This window comes from Ahaetulla prasina, chromosome 6, assembly GCF_028640845.1.
Source record: "Ahaetulla prasina isolate Xishuangbanna chromosome 6, ASM2864084v1, whole genome shotgun sequence".
NCBI classification, from domain to species: domain Eukaryota; kingdom Metazoa; phylum Chordata; class Lepidosauria; order Squamata; family Colubridae; genus Ahaetulla; species Ahaetulla prasina.
Genome location: NC_080544.1, coordinates 49216704 through 49240929, shown reverse-complemented (window position 1 = coordinate 49240929; position 24226 = coordinate 49216704). Strand labels below are relative to the sequence as shown.

The window sequence follows — 24226 nt, the reverse complement described above, 5'->3', positions numbered from 1 at the left end:
AGAGAAGTGGGAGGAAGATCAGAAGCTATTTTCCTTATAAAGGATTGGTGGAAAAATTTGTATCAATTTTGTCATGTAGGATTGCAGTTTAAGATGATTTTTAATTGTGGAAAAAAAAATAGAAAACTATGTGAAGTACTTTAAACATACTTTTAGATTACATTATTGATTTAGGCTACCCAGTTAGCTTACTACCAAAGAGTTAATGGCACAGACTTTTCTGTGCTATGTTCTATCATGTTACTGTTAGAAACCAGCTGCATCCATTACAGAAGTATCCTAATGACCATATAATTAAGAGCATCATTGTAGTAATGACATTTTTCATCTGGAAAGAAAAGACTTTAATAAAAAAGGCATTTATTGGGCCAATTTCACCTGTCTGTCTATGATATTTCACTTTTATTCCCTCAGCTGTTATCATAAAGGTAATGCTGGGTGTTTGACAAGGGCCTCTGACTTTACGCTCATCTAATTAAAGGGAAAATGCACTCCAAATTCTAGTGAGCGATTTTATTTTTTAAAAATACTGTTCATTCATCTTGCTTAAAGATTTACCTGACTTGGTGCATTTGATTATGAAAGGGACAATAGTTCTCTTGTTTGCACAGTTTCCAGTCACTTGGTTCAGGGTCAGCAGACACAGCAAGAGGTGGCCATCACTAAAGTTAGTCTCCCCCTCCCCTTATTTTAAAATCCAAAGGCCTGACAAAGTTCTTGATTTTTATCAGCTATTTAAGGCCAGAAAGAAAAGGTCAAACTTGTCTTGATTTGTAAACTTTATTTAGCAATAATCAGCTTGTTTAAGTTAAATTTTACTCAACAAAATTTTCATGGTCAGAAAAAGGTGAGTGATCACTGGGCAATTAAAAATAAAATAAGATTAAATAAGGCTTGCATCTTATAATTTAAAGATGCACTTAGACACTGAAGACAAATTAATTGAAATTGTTTCTGGAAAAATAACACATTTATGGAAAATGAATAGAATGTAGTCACTTTTATCCATTTTTTAAAACCTAAGGGAAGTACCATACTGGGTCCTGATCCCGCTGTCTGCTTCGAGTACAATTGTGTATAATGTCTGAGGCTTAAAGTAGACATTTTTTGCCATAGCAAAGAAGCAGACATGTCTGCTTAAGATAACAGAAATCCCTCTGGGCTACTGATATAAAGCTCCATTGCACTACCTGTTCCACAGTTGTTGAGTTGGGATTTGAAGTAAGAGTACTTTGGATTCCCCAACTTACCAAAAAAAAGTCTATACAATTTAATTATTTTTCTTTTCAGACCAGTTAAATAAAAAAATGCAAAGAAAAAAGAAAAAAAGAAAAAAAAATTCTAAGATACCATGCCATTTAGCAAATATGAATCTGGAAAGACTTAGCAAATGATGGGAAATAGTTCACATTTGGTGGTAATGTTATCTTTGTTGATATTATTTTTAACTTACCAAGTCCGCTTACCAAGTCCGCTTTAACTTACCAAGTCCGCTTGGTTCGCCAGTTGCGTCCCTTCCTTGACCGGGATGCCTTATGCATGGTCACTCACGCTCTGGTTACGTCTCGGCTGGATTATTGCAATGCTCTCTACATGGGGCTGCCCTTGAGGTGCACCCGGAGGCTGCAGTTAGTCCAGAATGCAGCTGCGCGAGTGGTAATGGGAGCTGCTCGTGGCTCCCATGTAACACCACTGCTCCGTAGTCTGCACTGGCTTCCTGTGGTCTTTCGGGTGCGCTTCAAGATCCTGGTTACCACCTTTAAAGCGCTCCATGGCTTAGGACCCGGGTACTTACGAGACTGCCTGCTGTTACCTTATGCCTCCTATCGACCCGTACGCTCTCACAGAGAGGGCCTTCTCAGGGTGCCGTCCGCCAAACAATGTCGGCTGGCGGCCCCCAGGGGTAGGGCCTTCTCTGTGGGAGCACCGACGCTCTGGAACGAACTCCCCCCTGGCTTACGTCAAGTGCCTGATCTTTGGACCTTTCGTCGTGAGTTAAAAACATATTTATTCACTCAAGCAGGACTGGCATAAATAGTTGATTTTAAATTGGGGTTTTAGTGATTTTAAATTTTTAAATTTTTTAAATTATCGGCCGTTTATTAATAGTTTCTTTTAATTTCTTTTAATTGTATATATTCTGTATTTTATTCCGGCTGTACACCACCCTGAGTCCTTCGGGAGAAGGGCGGTATAAAAATCTAATAAAATAAAATAAAAATAAAATAAAATAAACTAATATCTAAGATGCATTCAGAATCTTTATATGTGCAGGACTTGAGATCCTGTTTTTAATCAGCAAGTTATCTACAAAAACAAAAAGAGAAGTGGACCAAATTTAGGCAGGCCAGCAAAAGAAAAATTGTTGTGAGATGGAACCAGTGAGGTCTAGAAAAGAAATCTCCCAATGCAACCCTATAGATCAGGGATCTCCAACCTTGACAATTTTAAGACTTGTGGATTCAACTCCCAGAATTCTGCTGGCTGAGGTAATCCGGGAGTTGAAATCCACAAGTCTTAAAGTTGCCAAGGTTGGAGACCCCTGCTATAGATGGGGCAGTTGGACAATTGCTTAGAGTGTTGCTGATCCCTCTCACCTCCTTCTAGTCACATGATCCAGAGCAGAGTATTTGCAGCCCACTCCTATGCATAGATTCTTCAATCACACTCAAACATAACACAATGGGAAAGCAGAAGTACATACTATTGTTGTAGATGCAACGTATATTTCATGATGAAAAAAAGAAATATACCTCCCATGGCTCCTGCTGATAAAAGGATTACAAACAATTCCAGAATCCATGTTCCTACCTTATGTGTAGGTATATTTTAATGTGAATCAAGAGAAATTGCTTACAATACACATATTGTATTATAAAAAATGTACAAAAGTGTATTATATCTGACCAAATTGTGAATCTGTGTTTAGAAAAATAGGCACCTAAATACATACAAATTCTACTCTAAATTTCTAAATAAATTACCATATCAACTAACTTTTAATTAAAAATATGAGAAATTGAGGAATTGAATTGATAAATTTGTAGAAGTGAGAAACATTGAGAAGCCAAAACTGATAGATTTCTCCCAACAATCATTATATGATTATACAATTTATAAAATCTTATTTAAAATAATTCTAAATACACCAGAGTAAATATTTATTTATGAATTGCTGACTGGTTTTTATGTGAGTGTTGAGAATAAACACTCTAAGAGGTAATTCTGTGTTGTTATTTTTCTAAATAATAGATGGAAGTTCTTAAAAGCCTTTTAAGGAAAAGGTTTTGCAAACCAAATTAACATACAAACATAAATTCATTAAATTAACTACTGCTTACCTTTGATCTGACCATTTTATGAAGTATATACTAATTTGGCCTTGCAAAAGGCTTTGATCATACCAGCGTTACATCTTACCTTATTCAGAAATTTCATTGTTGTAAAATTGATCAAAGCAAAGACAAAAAAGGTAGATTAAATGTCAAAGAGGTAGGGAAGGAGATTGGCCTCAAAACTGTGTCTGCCATACGAAGTGGGAGAGTTAGCAGGGTATAGTGTGACCTGATTTTTAGCCTCAAAGAATCTTTGCTTTTTCCAAAATCTGGATTCTTTAATCCTCAGCACCATCTCTGAATAGCAAAGTAGTTGCACTCCATCTTCCTTTTCCATTGTTAAAAGCAGTTATGCTCCAGTTGATACAGAATAAATACTAGAATATAAAGCATTACAATATTGTTATTTGCTCAATATTTACTGTTTCCTACATGTAGCTCCACAGCAAGAAACTAAGTATATTAAAAGATATATCATGACACATGCTTTAATATAGGGGCACGTGATGGCTCAGTGAGTAAAGACACTGAGCTTATCATCTGGACAGCCCAGATATTGGGACCTGAGCATTACTTGTCTCTGCTCTTGCGAACCTAGCAGTTCGGAGCAAGCAAATGCAAGTAGATAAATAGGTAACACTTCGATGAGAAACTAACAGAGTTCTGTGTGCCTGGGCATATAGGCATGCTGGCTACATGACCACAGAAGCATCTCACTCAGCTAAAATACGGAGATAACCATCACTCCTAGAGTCAGACACGACTAGACAGGGCTAAACATTTACCTTTATACTTTAATATGTTGGATGCACAATGTAATGGCTCTGTGTAGGTTAGGAAGTCAAAAATAATTTGTTTCAATGATGGGAACAAAACCATTGCTACCTATGTTTAAATTGTAAATGTTGCATACACTAGCAAATATAGTACTGTAAATGAGAATATCTCATTTTTAAAAAAAAAATGTTTCCATAAGCAAGAAAGATTTTGAGGAATGAATAGAAGAAGAAGAAAGGAAGAAATGCTGAAAAGGTCAGACAGTGAAAGTACTAAATTTGTCCAAATGCTGGTTTGTTTTGTAATCTAGGTCTTATATTTCAGCTAAACAGCTATATACATTTTTACACATTTTTTCAAAGTTTTATGCAGCTGCTTTGTATTACTAGATTACTAAAGAGGAATAATAATGAAAAATGATACCAACTTCAATTTTGCAATCATTGGTGGCCAAGAAAAGCAATGGATCAATTACTATCACAATCCTAATATGTGAGAAACAGTTGTTGAAGTCATAATTGTAGGTGGAGTTTATAAGAGCTATTATTATTTTACATTAGTATAATATCCCTGATAGCTATTATATTTGTCTTCAAAGCTCTTTGGAGGCCAATATTTTCTCATATTATTGAATTATGCACTGTTATTGATGGCTGTAAAGTTGTGATAGCTGATACTAAATTGACACTCATAATTGATCTGATTAGGATTAAATACTGTCACACAATGTTACTAATACAAGTAACACATCTTCCTCTGAGTGAACCTGCCTTGCAAAATAAGAAAAACAAAGACATTATGCTACATATGAACAAATTTTCCCTATTCCTGTTATATATATTTCAACTATTTCAATAGAAAGGACAAAGAAAGGGTAAAAACTGAAATTACTATATTATACAGTATTCTGGAAATAATTCAGCCTAATTTGAAACTTGAGTACATGGAATATTGATTAAGGTATATATTTGTGTACATGGAAAGCCAGATTATAAACAAAAATTGCACACATCAGTGATCAAATATTTAAAATCAGAAGTTGCTCTATATTTCTATCACTGAATAATATTATTTTTTGATACCTAAGCCCAAAACCAATAAATCCATAAATTGAGTATTTTTTCATATAGAATTAAAAAATACCTATATATCTTTCAACAGCATTGTTGGAAAACTATATTAACCAACTGATGGATATTAAACCAAAATGGGGTAAAAGTAGGGCATGATTATATGATTAAGTCATATACATACATTTCATGCAAGTAAATATCTTATGCAGAATGGGATACATAAAATATAAAGATGAGAAATTGAAAGAAGACAACACTGGCAATTCAACCAGCCATACTTTTAAGGCTTTACATATACTTATTTGAAAATAAGTCCTATTGAACTGAGAAATTACTTTTGAACAGTTTTGTATAGTTTCACTATCCAGTCAGTTTCCAAGTTGAAATTCTAGAGAACAGATACTGACCTGTGTTTTGCATTATGCAAGTTATGACATGTATGTTTATGTGCACACACACATCCATAAAATATTTTCTTTTAAAAAAGAAACTTTTCCAATAAAGTTTCCAAAAATAGGAATTCCAAAAGTAGAAATCATAAAATATTAAATCAGGTGAACAACAAAAGTTCATAAGAAAAAAAATTTTATGAAGAAGAGAAAAGCAACAATAATCAAGGATTAGAATAAAAATATTGTTCACATTCATTCTTTATATTTTGCATTAACTATAAATGTAATTCTATACCTACAAACTTGCAAATAGATTATTCTTACACAGATGTGCAGAGACCTTTACTGCATATTGGGTCAATTTGAGGAAACAAATAAAAAGCATTTTTGTATTTATTGCATCGTATCATGGCAATTACTGTTAATGTTAGCATAATGCAATGAGAAAGGCATTTTCTACTGAAACCATCGCAAATCACTATCTATGTTTCAGAATATTCTCGCAGCATAAGCTGCACTTATTCTTTATGTAAACACATATTACCCAGAAAGCTGTCTTTCCTAAAGAGCATATTTGCTATTCAAACCACCTCCTCAGTCTTAATTCAAAAATAACAGATTTGGGCAGTTTTAATTTTCAAAGATGAGGTCACTGTTAGTGAATTGGTGAGTAAATCCAAACCCTTCCCAGAAACCTGCAATTACCTCCTGGAATAAAGAAATCACTGTCGTGATTTGAGAAATAATGGCTAATGATATGTCTACCAAAAGGAAATGGTGTTATTAATTACCTCACTGTGAACACACCATTTATTGACAGCTTTGAGGGCCATTCCTCCAATTAAGTTGACTGGGTAAAGCTTCAATTAGCCCATCTGCGCACTGCTGCAGTGCACAAATATGACAGCATTGTCTGCCAACAGGTGCAAAAGGAAATTTGAAGGAACAGAACCAGGTCTGAAGGTATTGCTCCACACTACCTCTTCTTTAAGAAAAATTAGAGAGAAAGAGGGAAGGAGAGAGGGAGGGAGGGAGGGAGAGAGAGAGAGAGAGAGAGAGAGAGAGAGAGAGAGAGAGAGAGAGAGAGAGAGAGAGAGAGAGAGAGAGAGAGAGAGAGAGAGAGAGAGAGAGAGAGAGAAACAGACAGACAGAGACAGAGAATGAGAGACAGAGACACAGAGAGAGAGGGAAGGAGAGAGGGAGGGAGGGAGGGAGAGAGAGAGAGAGAGAGAGAGAGAGAGAGAGAGAGAGAGAGAGAGAGAGAGTCTACTCAGTGTGGAACATGTGCAATGAATTTGTTTCTTTCAGTCATTGGAACAATTTAGAGAATTTGTCACTTGTCCTACATATTTGACAGTACAGGTAGTTCCTGACTTATGGCCACAATCAAGCCCCAATTTTCTGTTGCTAAGTGAGACATATATTGTGAGTTTTGCCCCATTTTATGACATTTTTGCACGGTTGTTAAATGAATAGCTGAAGTTGATAAGTTAGTAACCCGGCTGGTAAATAACCCACTGACATTGCTTGTCAAAAGTTTGCAAAAGGTGATCACATGACCTTGGGACACAGCAATGGGCATAAGTATGAGGCAGTTGCCAAGCATCTAAATTTTGATCACGTGATCATGATGCTGCAAAGATTGTAACTGGGAAACTGTAACTGTGAAAAATGGCCGTAAGTCACTCTTTTCAGTGCCATTGTAACTTTGAATAGTCATTCAATGAACTGTTGTAAGTCAAGAACTACCTCTAGATTTAATTCATTCATAAGAAAAGCCCACATTTTTCTGATCCAGCTCCCCTGTACATGAAATAGATACAGGAAATTGTAAATTTAGCATGGGATTAGCACTATGTTTGACAATATTTAGCTCAGCTAATGCAGAAAACTTGTTTAAGTGGCTATCAGTAGAAACCAGTGGTGAAATCCAAATTTTTTACTACCGGTTCTGTGGGTATGGCTTGGTGGGCGTGGCATGGTTGGTGTGGCAGGGGAAGGATACTGCAAAATCCCCATTCCCACCCCACTCCAGGGGAAAGATACTGCAAAATCCCCATTCCCACCCCACTCTGGGGACAGCCAGAGGTGATATTTGTCGGTTTTCCTCAAAATTTCCGCTACCAGTTGTCCAGAACCTGTCAGAACCTGCTGGATTTCACCCCTGGTAGAAACCCATTTCAGGTCTTGCTATAGCAAAATCTCAAATACAGAAGAGTTTGTGATGAAGTATAGAGGTTATAGGAAGACAGTTACCATACCCTCATTTCATTCTCAAGTTGATCTTTTTATGCAGTCCAGGAAATACATGCTAAGAGACTGAACTATGAAATATAAATTTTATGGACTAAATATGACCTTTACCTACTCTGCCAGGCGTATGTATGTATGTATGTATGTATGTATGCATATATATAGTGTGTGTGTATATGTGTGTGTGTGTGTGTGTGCGCGCATGTGTGTGTGTGCGTGTGTGTGTATATATATATATGTATACGGCCATCAGAATTCCATTTTTTAATGTGTGTCAGTGTGAATAAAAGAAAAAAGTGGCAATAGCAATAGCACTTAGATGTATCTACCGCTTTACAGTGCTTTATAGCCCTCTCTAAGAAATTTACAGAATCAGGATATTGCCCCCAACAATTTGGGTGCTCATTTTGCAGACCTCGGAAGGATGGAAGGCTGAGTCAACCTTGAGCCTGGCAAGATTCAAACTGCCAAATTGCAGGCAGCAGAAGTAGCCTGCAGTAGATTTAGATTTAGATTTTATTAGATTTTTATACCGCCCTTCTCCCAAAGGACTCAGGGCGGTTCACAGCCAAAATAAAACAATAAAATGTGCACAATAAAACAATAATTAAAAAACTTATTAAATATAAGGCCCAATTAAAATCCATTTAAAACCATAAAACCCCATAAAATTTACATCCAAATATTAAAAACTACCAATAATTTCTAAGCCAGTCCTGCACGAATAAATAGGTATGTCTTCAACTCGTGGCGGAAGGTTCGAAGGTCAGGCAATTGACGGAGTCCTGGGGGAAGTTCATTCCAGAGGTTCATTCCACTTATCTTATATAGGCACTCCTTATGATAACAGATTGCCCTAATGATCAGATTATATAATTTTGTTATTTGCACAATGATGTCATGATAAGTGTGATGTTACTCAATTCTGCCCCCCCAAGCCCAATTTGGAATATAAAATATAATATTACTGGTTTAAAATTAGATTAAACATGTGAAGCACTGAAATAAATACTTCAAATCATTGTACCCATTTAAAAATTATTTTTATGACAAAGCATTTCACATGCACAAATATAGAAAAGACAATACTAATAGGTTTTCACAAAGCAGCATATTGAATATGATATGATGACATATGTTACAATGAGCTTAGCACATAGTTAAAAGCTTCACAAAACACTATTCCACAATATAAACAAATTTTCAAGAAAGTAATCAGTTTATGTAAACCCACTCCGAAATCATCCAAAGTCCTTGCATCTTTAGATCTTGCAAATAATCAAATAATCAAAATTAATTAAAAAAAAACACTGCTAAAGCATCTGACTAAAAGATTGAAACTCAGCATATAGGGAATCTACTATGGCTTTAATGCAGCTGCAGCTAAATCAAACTACTAGATATACCTGGAATAGAAAAACTATATATACTTTATATAGATGTTTATTAACTACACTTTCTAGCTTCCACTATCCAAGGAAAACAATAACTCAATATAACCTAATTCAGATTTACTTGATTTTCAAATGCCCAAGGCCATAAATGCTGATTGAATTTTGCTAGTTTTAAATTGGAAGTGAATTATTTTTTTAATGAGTCATAAATAGGTAGTCCTTCAATTATGACTACAATTGAGGCCAAAATTTCTGTTGCTAAGCAAAACATTTGTTAAATGAGTTTTGCCCAATTTTATGATCTTTCTTAAGCTTTATGACATTTGTTAAATGATTCAGTGCAGTTATTAAGTTGGTAACGTGGTTGTTAAGTGACTATGTCTTCTCCACTGAATTTGGTTGTCCAAAGGTTGCAAAAACTGATCACAGGACTACAATACACTGCAGCCATCATAAAAATGAGTCAGTTTCCAAACATTTGAAATTTGATCACGTGGAATGCTGCAACAGTCATAAATATGAAAAATGCTGATAAGTCACTTTTTTGCTGTTGTAACTTCGAATGGTCACTAAACAAAATGTTGTAAAACGAGGATTACCTGTACACCAATGAATACACCTAACCACTGAGACAAAATGAATAAATACTATAGATCCTAGAAATAATCACTGATGTGAATAGAAGAAAAGACAATCAGAGAAATGTACTCCTTGTTTGGAGAAGATACGTGCAGATTAGAAGTTAGAGGAAAATAATGACCCATAGCTTCTAGGTCTTGAAGACCTTTTATTTATTTAACTTTGGAGGTTAAACAAACATTAAAGATTAAAGCATTACCATATAATATGTAATAATAAACCAGACAGTATACATTTGAAACAAGATAAAATAAACTGACCATGTAGAAGCATAGCACTGAAAACAGGCCAATAAAGTTCACAGGAAAGCCATCCAAATGAGGGACAGATTACGAGGAAGGAAATTCCATCATCACAGTGTCACAAGCCATAAGGTCCGGTCTTAGGGCTCAGTAAAACAAACTTCAGATGGGAACAGAGATGCCAGACTTCGACAATGATAGACACAAACAAGGCCTGCAACAAAAAGGGCAAACACAGATTCACATGAGGCACAGTAGCAAATATTATCATACTCCTGCTAAAGCTATATTCAAAATGTTGCATCCTAGCATTGATCAGGACTTTCAGTAATGTTTAGTTGTTGCTTTGATCACATCAAAGCAACAACTAAACATTACTGAAAGTCCTGATCAACGCTACAAAATCTAGAATAGCTGGTGAAATGAATAATGAAGTAAAAGTAAAAATCTAGCTGAAGATATCCCCTGCAAGTTGTACAATAAGTCCATCCCAATGGTGCTTTTTTCAAGAGGCAACTGGACTTTCAAAAAGTCCAGTTGCCTCTTGAAAAAACACCTTTGGGACAACCATGACCTTGATGAAGAGAATCTCCATAGGCATTTAGTAAGTCCATCATTATATTTATTTGAAAGATGTACTTTGGAAATGGAATGTGGCAAGCACAGCACCTCTCTCTCTCTCCTATTCAGTAAAGAAACCTAATGCTTTCTGTTATGTATTCATGTTTGTACCTTTAAATATTTGAGCGGGAAATCAGCACGTTGCTGATTGGTCGAAGCCTCCACCAGAACTGTATAAAAGGAGAGGTTTTTCCCCCAGCCTGTTGCTGGGTTCACCCTATATTAAAGAGCTGTTGTCACTACCCTGGTCTCCAGCCTCGTTACTTCCCGAACTTAACATTGGCGACGAAGGTGGGATCTCGAGGCTAAGGAGAACCAGAACCGAGCTGAAGCACGATAGACCCGAACCCAGCAAACCCAGGGCAGAAAAGCGGAGATGGCCAGTTACACTCCGCCCGCACCGTTTGACCCGGCCAAAGAGAAATGGGGAACGTATATGACCCGTTTCGAAAGCTTTCTAGAAGCCAACGAACTGCACGGAGTTCCAGATAACCGAAAGAGGGCTTATTTCCTAAGCCACTGCGGTCCGGAGGTCATCGACATCGCGGAAGCCCTGGCAGAGCCAACGCCGTTGCAGTCGGTGTCGTGGCCAACTTTACAGACTTTACTAAGAAACCACTTCGCACCAACGCCGTCCAAATACGTGCGGCGGTTTGAATTCGGAGAGCGAAGGCAGATGGAGGGCGAATCCATAGGCGACTACATGGCCGCCCTAAGAAGAGCGTCCAAGGACTGCGGATACCGTGACCTAGACGAGGTGCTTCTCGAGCAACTCATCCGAGGGGTCAAAGACATCCGATTGCGGCGACGGCTGCTGGCAAAGAGCAACCTCACGCTAGCCAACGCTCTGGACGAAGCCAGAGCACATGAAATGTCATCCCAAGCGGCAGAGACGCTGCAGAAGCCGGTCCCACAAAAGGCGAGCGCGAAGGCAACTCCGGTGCACCAGGAGGAGGTTCAGACCGAATCCGACGGTGAAGACGAGGAAGGGGTCTGCCGCACCGAGAAACGCGACAAAGGGGACCGAGACGAATGCGGAAGCTGCGGGGGTCAACACCAGCGCCAACGCTGCAAGTTTAAAGACGCGACATGTCGGCGGTGTGGGAAGAAAGGGCACCTAGCTCAAGTTTGTCGAGCGGCCCAACCTTCCCGCCGAAAATTCAAATCGGCCAATCAGAGCGCGGAATCGGCAAGGCGGCCCGCGATTGGCTCAAACAAAAAAGGCGCGGATTCCAACCAAACAACTGTGGTCATAGGCCGCGCCTCGACCAAAGTGGAGAAGAAGATCTTCACCAAGCCAAAAATAGAGGGAGTACGGTGCCGGCTTGAAGTAGACACGGATCAGCGATCACCATCATGTCCTGGGACACTTTGGCGAAGTCGCTGCCGTCCGTCAAGCGCCACCTGCAACCACAACGGCTACGAGTCCACGACTACCAGGGGAATCGCATCCCTGTTCGAGGGACCACCTCCGTCCGAGTCGAGTACGGTCCACATAAAAAGACCCTGCCCATCACGATCGTCGAAGGAACTCTGCCCAGTCTGTTGGGACTAGACTGGTTTCGTGCCCTGGGCATGGGAGTGACTGGCATCTACAGAAGTGACTGTAACCTGAAAGACATTCTCTTTAACGAGTTCGAAGATGTCTTCAAGGACTGCCTGGGCAAGTACAAGGGGACCCCTATTTCCTTCAATTTAGATCCCCAGGTAGCCCCCATTAGGCTTAAGGCGAGAAGAGTCCCTTTTGCCCTAAAACCAAAAATCGATAAGGAGCTGGATAAGCTCATTAATCAGGGGATTTTGGTGCCAGTCGATCACGCAAAGTGGGAGACGCCAATCGTCACCCCCATAAAACCGGACGGGTCAATTAGAATTTGCGCTGACTACAAGGCGACGCTTAACAAAGCCTTACAGAAAAGCGCTTACCCGGTTCCAGTGGTGCAACACTTATTGCACTCTTTGGGGCAAGGGCAAGTCTTTGCAAAGTTAGACTTGGCCCAAGCCTACCAACAACTGCCAGTAGACGCCCGCACAGCCGAAGCCCAAACGATTGTGACGCACAGGGGGGCCTTCAAGTGCACCCGATTGCAATTTGGGGTCAGTGTGGCACCAGGGCTGTTCCAAAACCTGATGGAACGACTACTGCAGGGGCTCCCAGGGGTAGTTCCCTACTTCGATGATGTCCTAATTTCAGGGGAAAACATGGAGGAATTGGGGGAGCGGTTAAGAAAGGTCTTGAGCATTTTCCGGACAGCCGGATTAAAAGTCAAGACAAACAAATGCCAGATCGGGGTCGAATCCGTCGATTTCTTGGGCTACCGGATAGACAAGAAAGGAATTCACCCTACTGAAAGCAAGGTTAAGGCAATTAGGAAGGCTCCAGCGCCCAAAAACAAAGCAGAGCTGCAGGCATTCCTGGGATTGGTTAATTTTTACGCGGTCTTTTAAAGAACAAAGCAACTGCTATGGAACCGCTGCATAGGCTCTTAGGAAAAAATACTGTTTGGTCTTGGGGAAAGTCAGAAAATAGGGCTTTTGAAGCAGTAAAGAACCTGCTCTCAAGTGATAGCCTGCTCATCCAATATCACGACTCATTACCCCTAGTGCTGGTTTGCGATGCCTCCCCTTATGGGGTGGGGGCTGTACTCAGCCATAGACTTCCAAACGGCACAGAAGCCCCCATAGCGTTCTACTCTAGAACGATGTCCTCCCCAGAGAGGAACTACAGCCAATTAGACAAAGAAGCACTAGCCATTGTGTCAGGGGTCAAAAAATTCCACGAGTATGTCTTTGGGCGGAATTTTGAAATCGTGACTGACCACAGACCGCTACTAGGGATACTGGCTGGCGACCGCCCAACGCCTGTGGCACTTTCGCCACGCTTGACCCGTTGGACTATATTCTTAGCCGCTTACTCCTACAAGCTGCAGCATCGACCAGGAAAAGAAGTGGGGCATGCAGACGCGTTAAGCCGATGCCCACTACCAGGGGCGATCAAGACCCCACCCGGGACGCCCATCCTACTTATTGACTCGTTGACTCTGGCCCAGTCACATCTAAGGAAGTGGCTCGGCATCATACCGACATTGTGTTAAGGACTGTACTCGGTTGGGTACAGAGAGGGTGGCCGCTGCGCCGGGCTTAACGGTTCAAAGAATTTGTTAAAAAACGAGATGAGCTCTCGGCTCAAGGGGGGTGCCTGTTATGGGGTGATCGTGTAATAATTCCTGATAAGCTAAGGGGAAAGGTATTGGACCTCCTCCACGAGGGTCACCCAGGGATCGTAAGGATGAAGGGGTTAGCTAGAAGCTATGTATGGTGGCCACTCATGGACGCAGAGATTGCTGAGAGGGTAGGGAAATGCCAAGCTTGCCAAGAGTCCAGACCTCTACCCCCAACGGCCCCAGTCAGAGAATGGGAAAAGCCCCAAGGGCCCTGGTCAAGAATCCACATTGACTTTGCTGGCCCTTTCCATGGCCAAACATTCCTAGTGGTTGTGGATGCATTTTCTAAATGGTTGGAGATCATAATCATGAAATCCACTACGGCCGAAGCAGTAATCGCAACTCTGCGCCACCTATTCGCAACTCACGGGTTGCCGGACACTCTGGTGTCCGACAATGGGCCCCAATTCACGGCAGCCCAGTTTGAAGAATACCTGGCAGAGGAAGGCATCCGACATGCCCTCTCTGCGCCTTTCCACCCTGCGTCGAATGGCCTTGCAGAGCGTTCCGTCCGGAGCGCTAAGGAGGCATTGTCCAGGCTCAAGCCAGGTGACTGGCAAACAAAAATAGACTTTTTCCTAGCCGTCCAGCACAGAACCCCAAGCACGGCCACCGGGAAAAGCCCAGCCGAATTGCTAATGGGACGGAATCTCGCGTGCCCACTTGACCGCTTGACCCCCCATTACACACCCGAGGGTTACAAGGGGGAACTAGAAAAGACAAGGGAAATGAGCATAGGCGACCGGGTGTGGGCCCGAAACTATGGGGACGGCCCTAGTTGGTTCGCAGGACAAATAATAAAGATAACCGGCCCAAAATCGTACGTGGTAGAGCTACCCGACAACCGAGTGTGGAGGCGCCACATAGATCAGTTAAGGAAACGAATAACTGATCAAACCGAACCAAATGGAACAGAGCATGAACAATAATAATAATAATAATAATAATAATAATAATAATATTAATATTAATAATAATAATAATAATAATAATAATAATAATAATAATAATAATAATAATAATAATAATAATAATAATAATAATAATAATAATAATAATAATAATAATAATAATAATAATAATAATAATAATAATAATAATAATAATAATAATAATAATAATAATAATAATAATAATAATAATAATAATAATAATAATAATAATAATAATAATAATAATAATAATAATAATAATAATAATAATAATAATAATAATAATAATAATAATAATAATAATAATAATAATAATAATAATAATAATAATAATAATAATAATAATAATAATAATAATAATAATAATAATAATAATAATAATAATAATAATAATAATAATAATAATAATAATAATAATAATAATAATAATAATAATAATAATAATAATAATAATAATAATAATAATAATAATAATAATAATAATAATAATAATAATAATAATAATAATAATAATAATAATAATAATAATAATAATAATAATAATAATAATAATAATAATAATAATAATAATAATAATAATAATAATAATAATAATAATAATAATAATAATAATAATAATAATAATAATAATAATAATAATAATAATAATAATAATAATAATAATAATAATAATAATAATAATAATAATAATAATAATAATAATAATAATAATAATAATAATAATAATAATAATAATAATAATAATAATAATAATAATAATAATAATAATAATAATAATAATAATAATAATAATAATAATAATAATAATAATAATAATAATAATAATAATAATAATAATAATAATAATAATAATAATAATAATAATAATAATAATAATAATAATAATAATAATAATAATAATAATAATAATAATAATAATAATAATAATAATAATAATAATAATAATAATAATAATAATAATAATAATAATAATAATAATAATAATAATAATAATAATAATAATAATAATAATAATAATAATAATAATAATAATAATAATAATAATAATAATAATAATAATAATAATAATAATAATAATAATAATAATAATAATAATAATAATAATAATAATAATAATAATAATAATAATAATAATAATAATAATAATAATAATAATAATAATAATAATAATAATAATAATAATAATAATAATAATAATAATAATAATAATAATAATAATAATAATAATAATAATAATAATAATAATAATAATAATAATAATAATAATAATAATAATAATAATAATAATAATAATAATAATAATAATAATAATAATAATAATAATAATAATAATAATAATAATAATAATAATAATAATAATAATAATAATAATAATAATAATAATAATAATAATAATAATAATAATAATAATAATAATAATAATAATAATAATAATAATAATAATAATAATAATAATAATAATAATAATAATAATAATAATAATAATAATAATAATAATAATAATAATAATAATAATAATAATAATAATAATAATAATAATAATAATAATAATAATAATAATAATAATAATAATAATAATAATAATAATAATAATAATAATAATAATAATAATAATAATAATAATAATAATAATAATAATAATAATAATAATAATAATAATAATAATAATAATAATAATAATAATAATAATAATAATAATAATAATAATAATAATAATAATAATAATAATAATAATAATAATAATAATAATAATAATAATAATAATAATAATAATAATAATAATAATAATAATAATAATAATAATAATAATAATAATAATAATAATAATAATAATAATAATAATAATAATAATAATAATAATAATAATAATAATAATAATAATAATAATAATAATAATAATAATAATAATAATAATAATAATAATAATAATAATAATAATAATAATAATAATAATAATAATAATAATAATAATAATAATAATAATAATAATAATAATAATAATAATAATAATAATAATAATAATAATAATAATAATAATAATAATAATAATAATAATAATAATAATAATAATAATAATAATAATAATAATAATAATAATAATAATAATAATAATAATAATAATAATAATAATAATAATAATAATAATAATAATAATAATAATAATATAATAGATCACTTAAAATAGTTGCAGAAAGTAAACTGAGAGAATAACAAAATGTGTTGGCTCATTAGCTATACAATGACCCGGGAGGCGCAAGACTTAGCTGAGGTCCCAGAGTTCCAGCGACGCCATCAGGTCCCGAGGGAAGCAGCAGGAAAGTTCCAAAATTAATCCAAGGCCGGATGGCCAAGAAAAGAGTCGGCCAATAATCCGGAGCCCGTTGGCCCAGAGAAAGAGCTGGGAGGAGAAACAGCCCTCCGACCAGCTCAAAACACCACCCAGAACTGAACCGCGCAGGTCAGAAAGAACTAGGAGACGCCCAGGTTATTTGCGTGACTACGTCGAAAAATAACATGTAAATAAATATGTAAATAGAGGCAAAGTGTTTTCTGGGAGGGGAGGAGTGTTATGTATTCATGTTTGTACCTTTAAATATTTGAGCGGGAAATCAGCACGTTGCTGATTGGTCGAAGCCTCCACCAGAACTGTATAAAAGGAGAGGTTTTTCCCCCAGCCTGTTGCTGGGTTCACCCTATATTAAAGAGCTGTTGTCACTACCCTGGTCTCCAGCCTCGTTACTTCCCGAACTTAACACTTTCCAGTGAGGTAAAAAGAAAAAGGTCACTTTACTTTTAATTGGTAGATTTCTTAACAGACACTGCTAATAGTATGTCAGGGAATTGTGCAGCAGGTGTCCAAATGAAGTCAGACACGCTGACATGGACTTGTGGTTTTATATAAATAAATATATTTTACAATGATATATACAGCAAACTAGATAGTCAGGCAAACAGGAGCATCATGAGGTAAATTACAGAGCACACAGAAGAAAAAGTCAGTAAAAAAGGAACCGTTCCCTCCATGCCCATAGCAACCAATCACATTACAGATTGCCTCATGCAGAAGCCAGCAATTTGCCAACTAATCAACTATAACTGTGTGTTCTAGTTCACTGCACAATCCCACTGCTCCAGCTACTAAATTTAAATATCTTAAAATAATAATAATATAATAGATCACTTAAAATAGTTGCAGAAAGTAAACTGAGAGAATAACAAAATGTGTTGGCTCATTAGCTATACAGTACCTCAAATCAGCCTATACTAATATCTGAAGCTGAAAGATCACCTTTGTCAGTTTCGTTTTCAATAAGTTTTTTGTTTTCTTTAAACAAAGGAAGATTTTTATTAACAGGTTCTGAACCTTAAAAATTTCTGAAATCAATCAAATAAATCTAGGTGGGACTGAGAAAGAGCAGCTACATTTGCAAAAACAAAAAAAACCCTGAACCGTGCCAAGAGTAAAGACTTCTTCACATGTGCCACTCAGAACAAAATTTGGTGTTCAACTGCAACCTAAGGCTTGTTCATACTCTGAAATTCAATATTTACTGCAAGGAATATGAAAAGCACTTTAATCCAGTGAAAAGCAACATTACTGCCAGGTGATAAGAGCTTTAGTTTCCCACAACAAATAATGGATACATCAATTGAGTTTACTGTACTTTACGTCATATCTAAATTTGTACAGAATTACTTATGAATAAATCAAGGCTATCTGATTGGTTTTAAAACTATCCAGATGACTACCTGTTGGTAGAACAGAATTAGAATTTTCTCTATTCTGTATTTCTGTATTATCTCGGTTGTTTAGGTTTTTGTAGACAATATTTGGGAGCGTCACAGAAATGGCTTTTAAAAAAATAAATAAGGGAAGGAATACAACTCTGGTAAGTTATTTTCAGTTCCACAGATCCAGCCAAATTTTCTCAGTATCTGCTTTTCACTTTCAAGAAGCCATTCATAGTCTTAATTACACAAACAGCATCCCGTTTGTTTAGCCCTTAATTCTTATATCCATTTTTGTTTTAAAATAAAATGGGACATGGTTCTTCAATCTTTTATGGGCATACTTGAAATTTGGAGAAACTAACTTGATTCACACTTTTTATCCATTCACAAAGTGCCCCTTGTCCTAAACTGTAAACAAAGAAAAAAAAGGAAATCCCATTGTCTGGTAAGTAGAGATGCTGGAAATATGGCACTTGAGAGAGGGAGTTGAGCAATCATCTGAACCAGAGTGAAAACAGTATGTTCAAAGGAGAGGGAATCTGTGTTTTGGGGATTATGAGTTCACCTTTCTCGTTAAGTCACTAATACTCCATTCACACAAATACAAATTGCTGAGGACAAAATCAAGGCGCTTGCCTCTAAATCTGAATACAAACAGGTCAGACCATATAATACTATAAACCCAGAAAAGTTGTAGAGCGTGAAAGTTCTGATTATACAATAAGAATTCTAACTACAAGCTAACAAAAACAAAAAACCGTATGAATACATTAATAGAAGCCATAATTTTAAAAAATATCAAGGATGTCACTTTACCTGAATACCTAATAATGAGAACACAGTTTTATTGATGTCTTTTCAAAATGCTTTCCTTTTCCTTGTTAAAATGAGATTATATGGCACTTATCAATATTTTATTTTAGATCTAAATAGGAAATATTATTGTGGTTTACAAAACTGACAATATACAACGCACTCAAAAACAATATGATAAGCTACTATAGAGTCAATTATTGAAAGAGTTTTGAGCCAAGACATAAACATAAATATCTTTAGTCTACTAACATGTGGTGCTTTTTAGTTTTGTGTCCGGAAACCACAAGGAAGGTTTGGTAAAATAGAAGTGATTAAGTACCCATCATGTTTTTCAAACTTCTTCTAAAAGGGATCATGAAGCTGGCTTGTCAGATGGCAGAGCTTTCATCATATCACACGCTGAGCTGCTAATGAAATGATGGGATTGTAGAATTTTAATCATTTGCTGCATAATAGATCTCCTGCATAGAAGGCTTGCATTATACTGTACCTGCTTGAAAAGTGAGCTTGAAATTAAACCTGCAACATATTAGTGGAAAAGATGAAGCATATACTTCCATACTTATCAAAAAAGCTTATTCTCATTTTTGGCCCAAATGATATTTTATTGGAGAAGATTTGCACCTCTCCATTGAACTCAGCATTACTGATATGTAAAATAGAAAGAGACTGGAGACCCATCTGAATAATTTCGATGCAGTCCTCCTTTTGTATTTTTTTTCACTGTTTCCACTCCCCAATCTGTTTAAAATAGTTTTAAGCCAATCGGTTCCCAGTTGTTTAACAGGAGAAAATCAGTATTTCTTTTTTATGTCTTGCTCATGGTTCATCCAATTGGCTGGTGATTTTTCTAAATATATAAGAATGGTTGCTATGGAAAGAGAGATCCAATCCAGTCAAGGCTTTTGTACTCTGTTACATTTAAAAGACCTGTGATTCTGGCATGGGGGAAAATACTGACCCAGTCAGCAAGAAGGTTGAGTAAGACAAGGCTCTGCCACTTGGAAAATAGATCAATGATAAATTCTGAAAAGCTTCAATATGTAAATAGAAAGGCTGGATTTTCTGCTATTCTAGAGACAATGCAGCTGAACTAAATATCATTGGCTCAATTGCTGAGCACAATCAGGACACCCAAGTGCTAACCAATTTTTAGAATTGGGCAAAAACCCCTTGTGAAAGTATCCTTAATCACACTCTTTTCTTGAGAACTAAATTATTGGTGAAAAACAAAAGCTAGGCTCAGCATTTCTCTCCTCATTTTGAATGAGATGAATGTTGCAAAACTTCCCATTCAAGATGCTACTCCATATATGGAAGACTGGTCTTGGGAATAATATGCTCCATTCTGTATTAAGCAGGTTTTAAATATACAAGTATCAAAGTGCAATTAATTTTGTGAATGCACTCCTGGTAATGATGCACCTCAAATATAGATATTCTGCATGCTGGATCATGCAGTTCTGCTCCAAGGATAAAGCTTCCCAAATTATACATCATGAGTTTGTTATCTTGCTGCCAAACATACTGACGCGTAAGGTCTTAATTCCTGCCCAACACCTAGAAATAATCAAGGAGCCATAAACAACCACATCAATGACTAGAGATCACACAACCAAAATTGGAAGAAGTCATTTTCCTTAAAGTTACTTATCAGATGAGAGACATGAGGTATGAACAAGTGGGAAAAACTACATTAATAAATATAAAACAATGAAAGGCATGAAATTAATATTGTTTTAATATTCAAAGATACCGTCTATACTAAGCTTCAAGAAGAACTTGGCATATTACTAAATATGTCAGAATGAACCTTGAGGCACTGCTCTTCCATAAAATAATATTTGTACAGGCAAGTTGGCATATCACATATATGAATAATATTGTGCCTACTCTGAATATCATTTTGTATCTCTATAGCCGAGTAATGGAGGGATACGAAGATGAAAACCATTGGAAAGCCATATCAGCTTGGCCAAATAGCAAATATCCTTTCCCTTTAGCTTTACCTCAATTTTCTTCTCTTAACTAACGTGGTACAAATATTTAAGTCTGCATTTTTTAATCTTATTCCCTATAGATACAAATTTGAACAGAAGATGAACCCAAAACAAAACCAAATACCTTAGTCACAGCCACAAAATCTCAAGATAAACAGGCAAGTTAAATACCTGCATTGTCCTTTTTAAAAAACATTATAATTAACCCTTTTCATTGAAAATATTGATTAATTAAACAAAGAAAAAGGTTGTGAAGGGAGAAAGATAGTGATATCTAGGACAATGCAATGGATCTTATAAAGTAACATTTGTATGATTAACTAGTCTCATGGGCAGAAGTTTTATTTTATTTATTTATTTTATTTTATTTATTTGATTTTATTTGATTTTTATACCGCCCTTCTCCCGAAGGACTCAGGGCGGTGTACAGGCATAATAAAAAACCGGCAATACAATATACAAATTTAAAATACGATTTAAAAAACTTATTTAAATTAGCCCAATGATTAAAATTTACCCTACTATTTAAATTTACTATAAATTTACCATTTAAAATTAATAAATTTAAGATTAAAATCCCAATTTAAGCCAGCCCCGCGCGGATAAAAAGGTGAGTCTTGAGTTCGCGACGAAATGTCCGAAGGTCAGGTATTTGGCGTAAACCCGGGGGAAGCTCGTTCCAGAGTGGGAGCCCCCACAGAGAAGGCCCTTCCTGGGGCCGCCAGCCGACATTGTTTGGCGGACGGCACCTGAGAAGTCCTCTCTGTGGGAGCGTGGGTCGGTGGGAGGCGATGGTAACAGCAGGCGGTCCCGTAAGTACCCGGGTCCCAAGCCATGGAGCGCTTTAAAGGTTAACACCAACACCTTGAACTGCACCCGGAAGGCCACAGGAAGCCAGTGCAGCTCGCGCAGGAGCGGTGTTACATGGGAGCCACGTGTAGCTCCTCTATCACCGCGCAGCTGCATTCTGGACTAACTGAAGCCTCCGAGCGCACTTCAGGGGAGCCCCATGTAGAGAGCATTACAGTAATCCAAGCGAGAGGTAGCAGGCGCATGAGTGACTGTGCATAAGGCATCCCGATCAAGGAAGGCGCAACTGCGAACCAGGCGAACCTGGTGGAAGGCCCTCCTGGAGACGGCCGTCAAATGGTCTTCAAGCGACAGCCGATCATCCAGAAGGACACCCAAGTTGCGCACCCTATCCTTTGGGGCCAGTAACTCGCCACCAACAGCCAGCCGCGGCTGCAGCTGACTGAATCAGGGTGCCGGCATCCACAGCCACTCCGTCTTGGAGGATTAAGCTTGAGCCTGTTTCTCCCCATCCAGACCCGTACAGCCTCCAAACACCGGGACAGCACTTCAACAACTTCATTGGGGTGGTCCGGGTGGAAAAGTACAGCTGGGTGTCGTCAGCGTACTGCTGGTATCTCACCCGAAACCACTGATGATCTCACCCAGCGGCTTCATGTAGATGTTGAACAGCAGGCGAGAGAATCGACCCCTGAGGGACCCCAAGTGAGGCCCTCGCGGTGACCTCTGCCCCCCTGTCAACACCGTCTGCGACCGGTCGGAGAGATAGGAGGAGAACCACCGATATACGGTGCCTCCCACTCCCAATCCCTCCAACCGGCGCAGCAGGATACCATGATCGATGGTATCGAACGCCGCTGAGAGGTCTAATAGGACCAGGGCAGAGGAATATCCCTTGTCCCTGGCCCTCCAGAGATCATCCACCAATGCGACCAAAGCTGTCTCCGTGCTGTATCCGGGTCGGAAGCCGGACTGGAACGGGTCTAGATAGACATCTTCATCCAGGTGTTGGGGCAGCTGTCGCGCCACGGCACTCTCTACAACCTTCGCAACAAAGCGAAGGTTGGAGACTGGATGATAATTAGCCAAAATAGCTGGGTCCAAAGAGGGCTTCTTAAGGAGGGGTCTCACCACCGCCTCTTTCAAGGCGGCAGGGAAAACCCCATCCAACAAAGAAGCGTTGATAATCCTCTGGAGCCAGCCTCGTGTCACCGCCTGAGTGGCCAGTACCAGCCAGGAAGGGCACGGGTCCAGTAAACATGTCGTGCCGTGAAGCCTCCCCAACAACCTGTCCACGTCCTCGGGAGCCACAGGGTCAAACTCATCCCAAATGTGCTCAACAAGACGTGCCTCCTCTCCCTTGGATCATCCCAAATTCGGTCCAGACCGTCCCTCAGCTGAACGATTTTATCGATAGATAACCACTAAACTCCTCGGCTCCTCCCTGCAAAGGGTCATCCCGCACCTCCTGATGTAGGAGAGAGCGGGTCACCCGAAACAGGGCGGCCGGGCGGTTATCTGCCGACGCAATGAGGGTGGGCGTGGGCGCCTCGCTTCCCTCATTGCCACTAGGTAGGTCCTAGTATAGGTCCTAACTAGTGTCCGATCAACAGGCGACTGGACCTCCAGGTGCTCTCTAGGCGTCTTCTCCGGCGTTTCATCTCCCTCAGCCCCTCGGAGAACCAAGGGGCCGGACGAGATCTCGCGGGTCAGAGGCCGCAAAGGCGCGACACGATCCAGGGCCCCAGCCGGGGCCTGCTCCGAGGCCACGTCCAGTTCCTCAGTCGTGCCGTCGGCCAGATCCTCAGGAATGGCCCAAGCTCCGTCTGGAACCTCTCAGGGTCCATCAGGCGCCTGGGACGGAACCACCGTATAGGTTCCGTCTCCCTGCGGTGGTGAATAGCGGTTCGGAAGTCTAGGCGAAGGAGAAAATGATCCGACCATGACATTGGTTCTGTTACTAAATCATCTAATACCAGATCATTT

General features: G+C 37.3%; 1 protein-coding gene across 2 annotated transcripts in view; it reads right to left on the bottom strand.

Moving 5' to 3' along the window:
• RAB11FIP2 (RAB11 family interacting protein 2) overlaps window positions 1-24226 on the bottom strand; it is a 141862-nt gene that overhangs the window by 71181 nt on the left and 46455 nt on the right. Inside the window, exon 5 of one of the 2 annotated variants that reach the window (XR_009155812.1) lies at window positions 10124-10319. Coding sequence is in view for 1 of the 2 variants with exons in the window: in XM_058189035.1 (XP_058045018.1) it covers window positions 10224-10319 (96 nt within the window). In the remaining variant the exon portion in view is untranslated. Of the gene's footprint in view, window positions 1-9011; window positions 10320-24226 lie in introns of those variants that run through there. The other variant, XM_058189035.1, reaches the window with a different exon arrangement.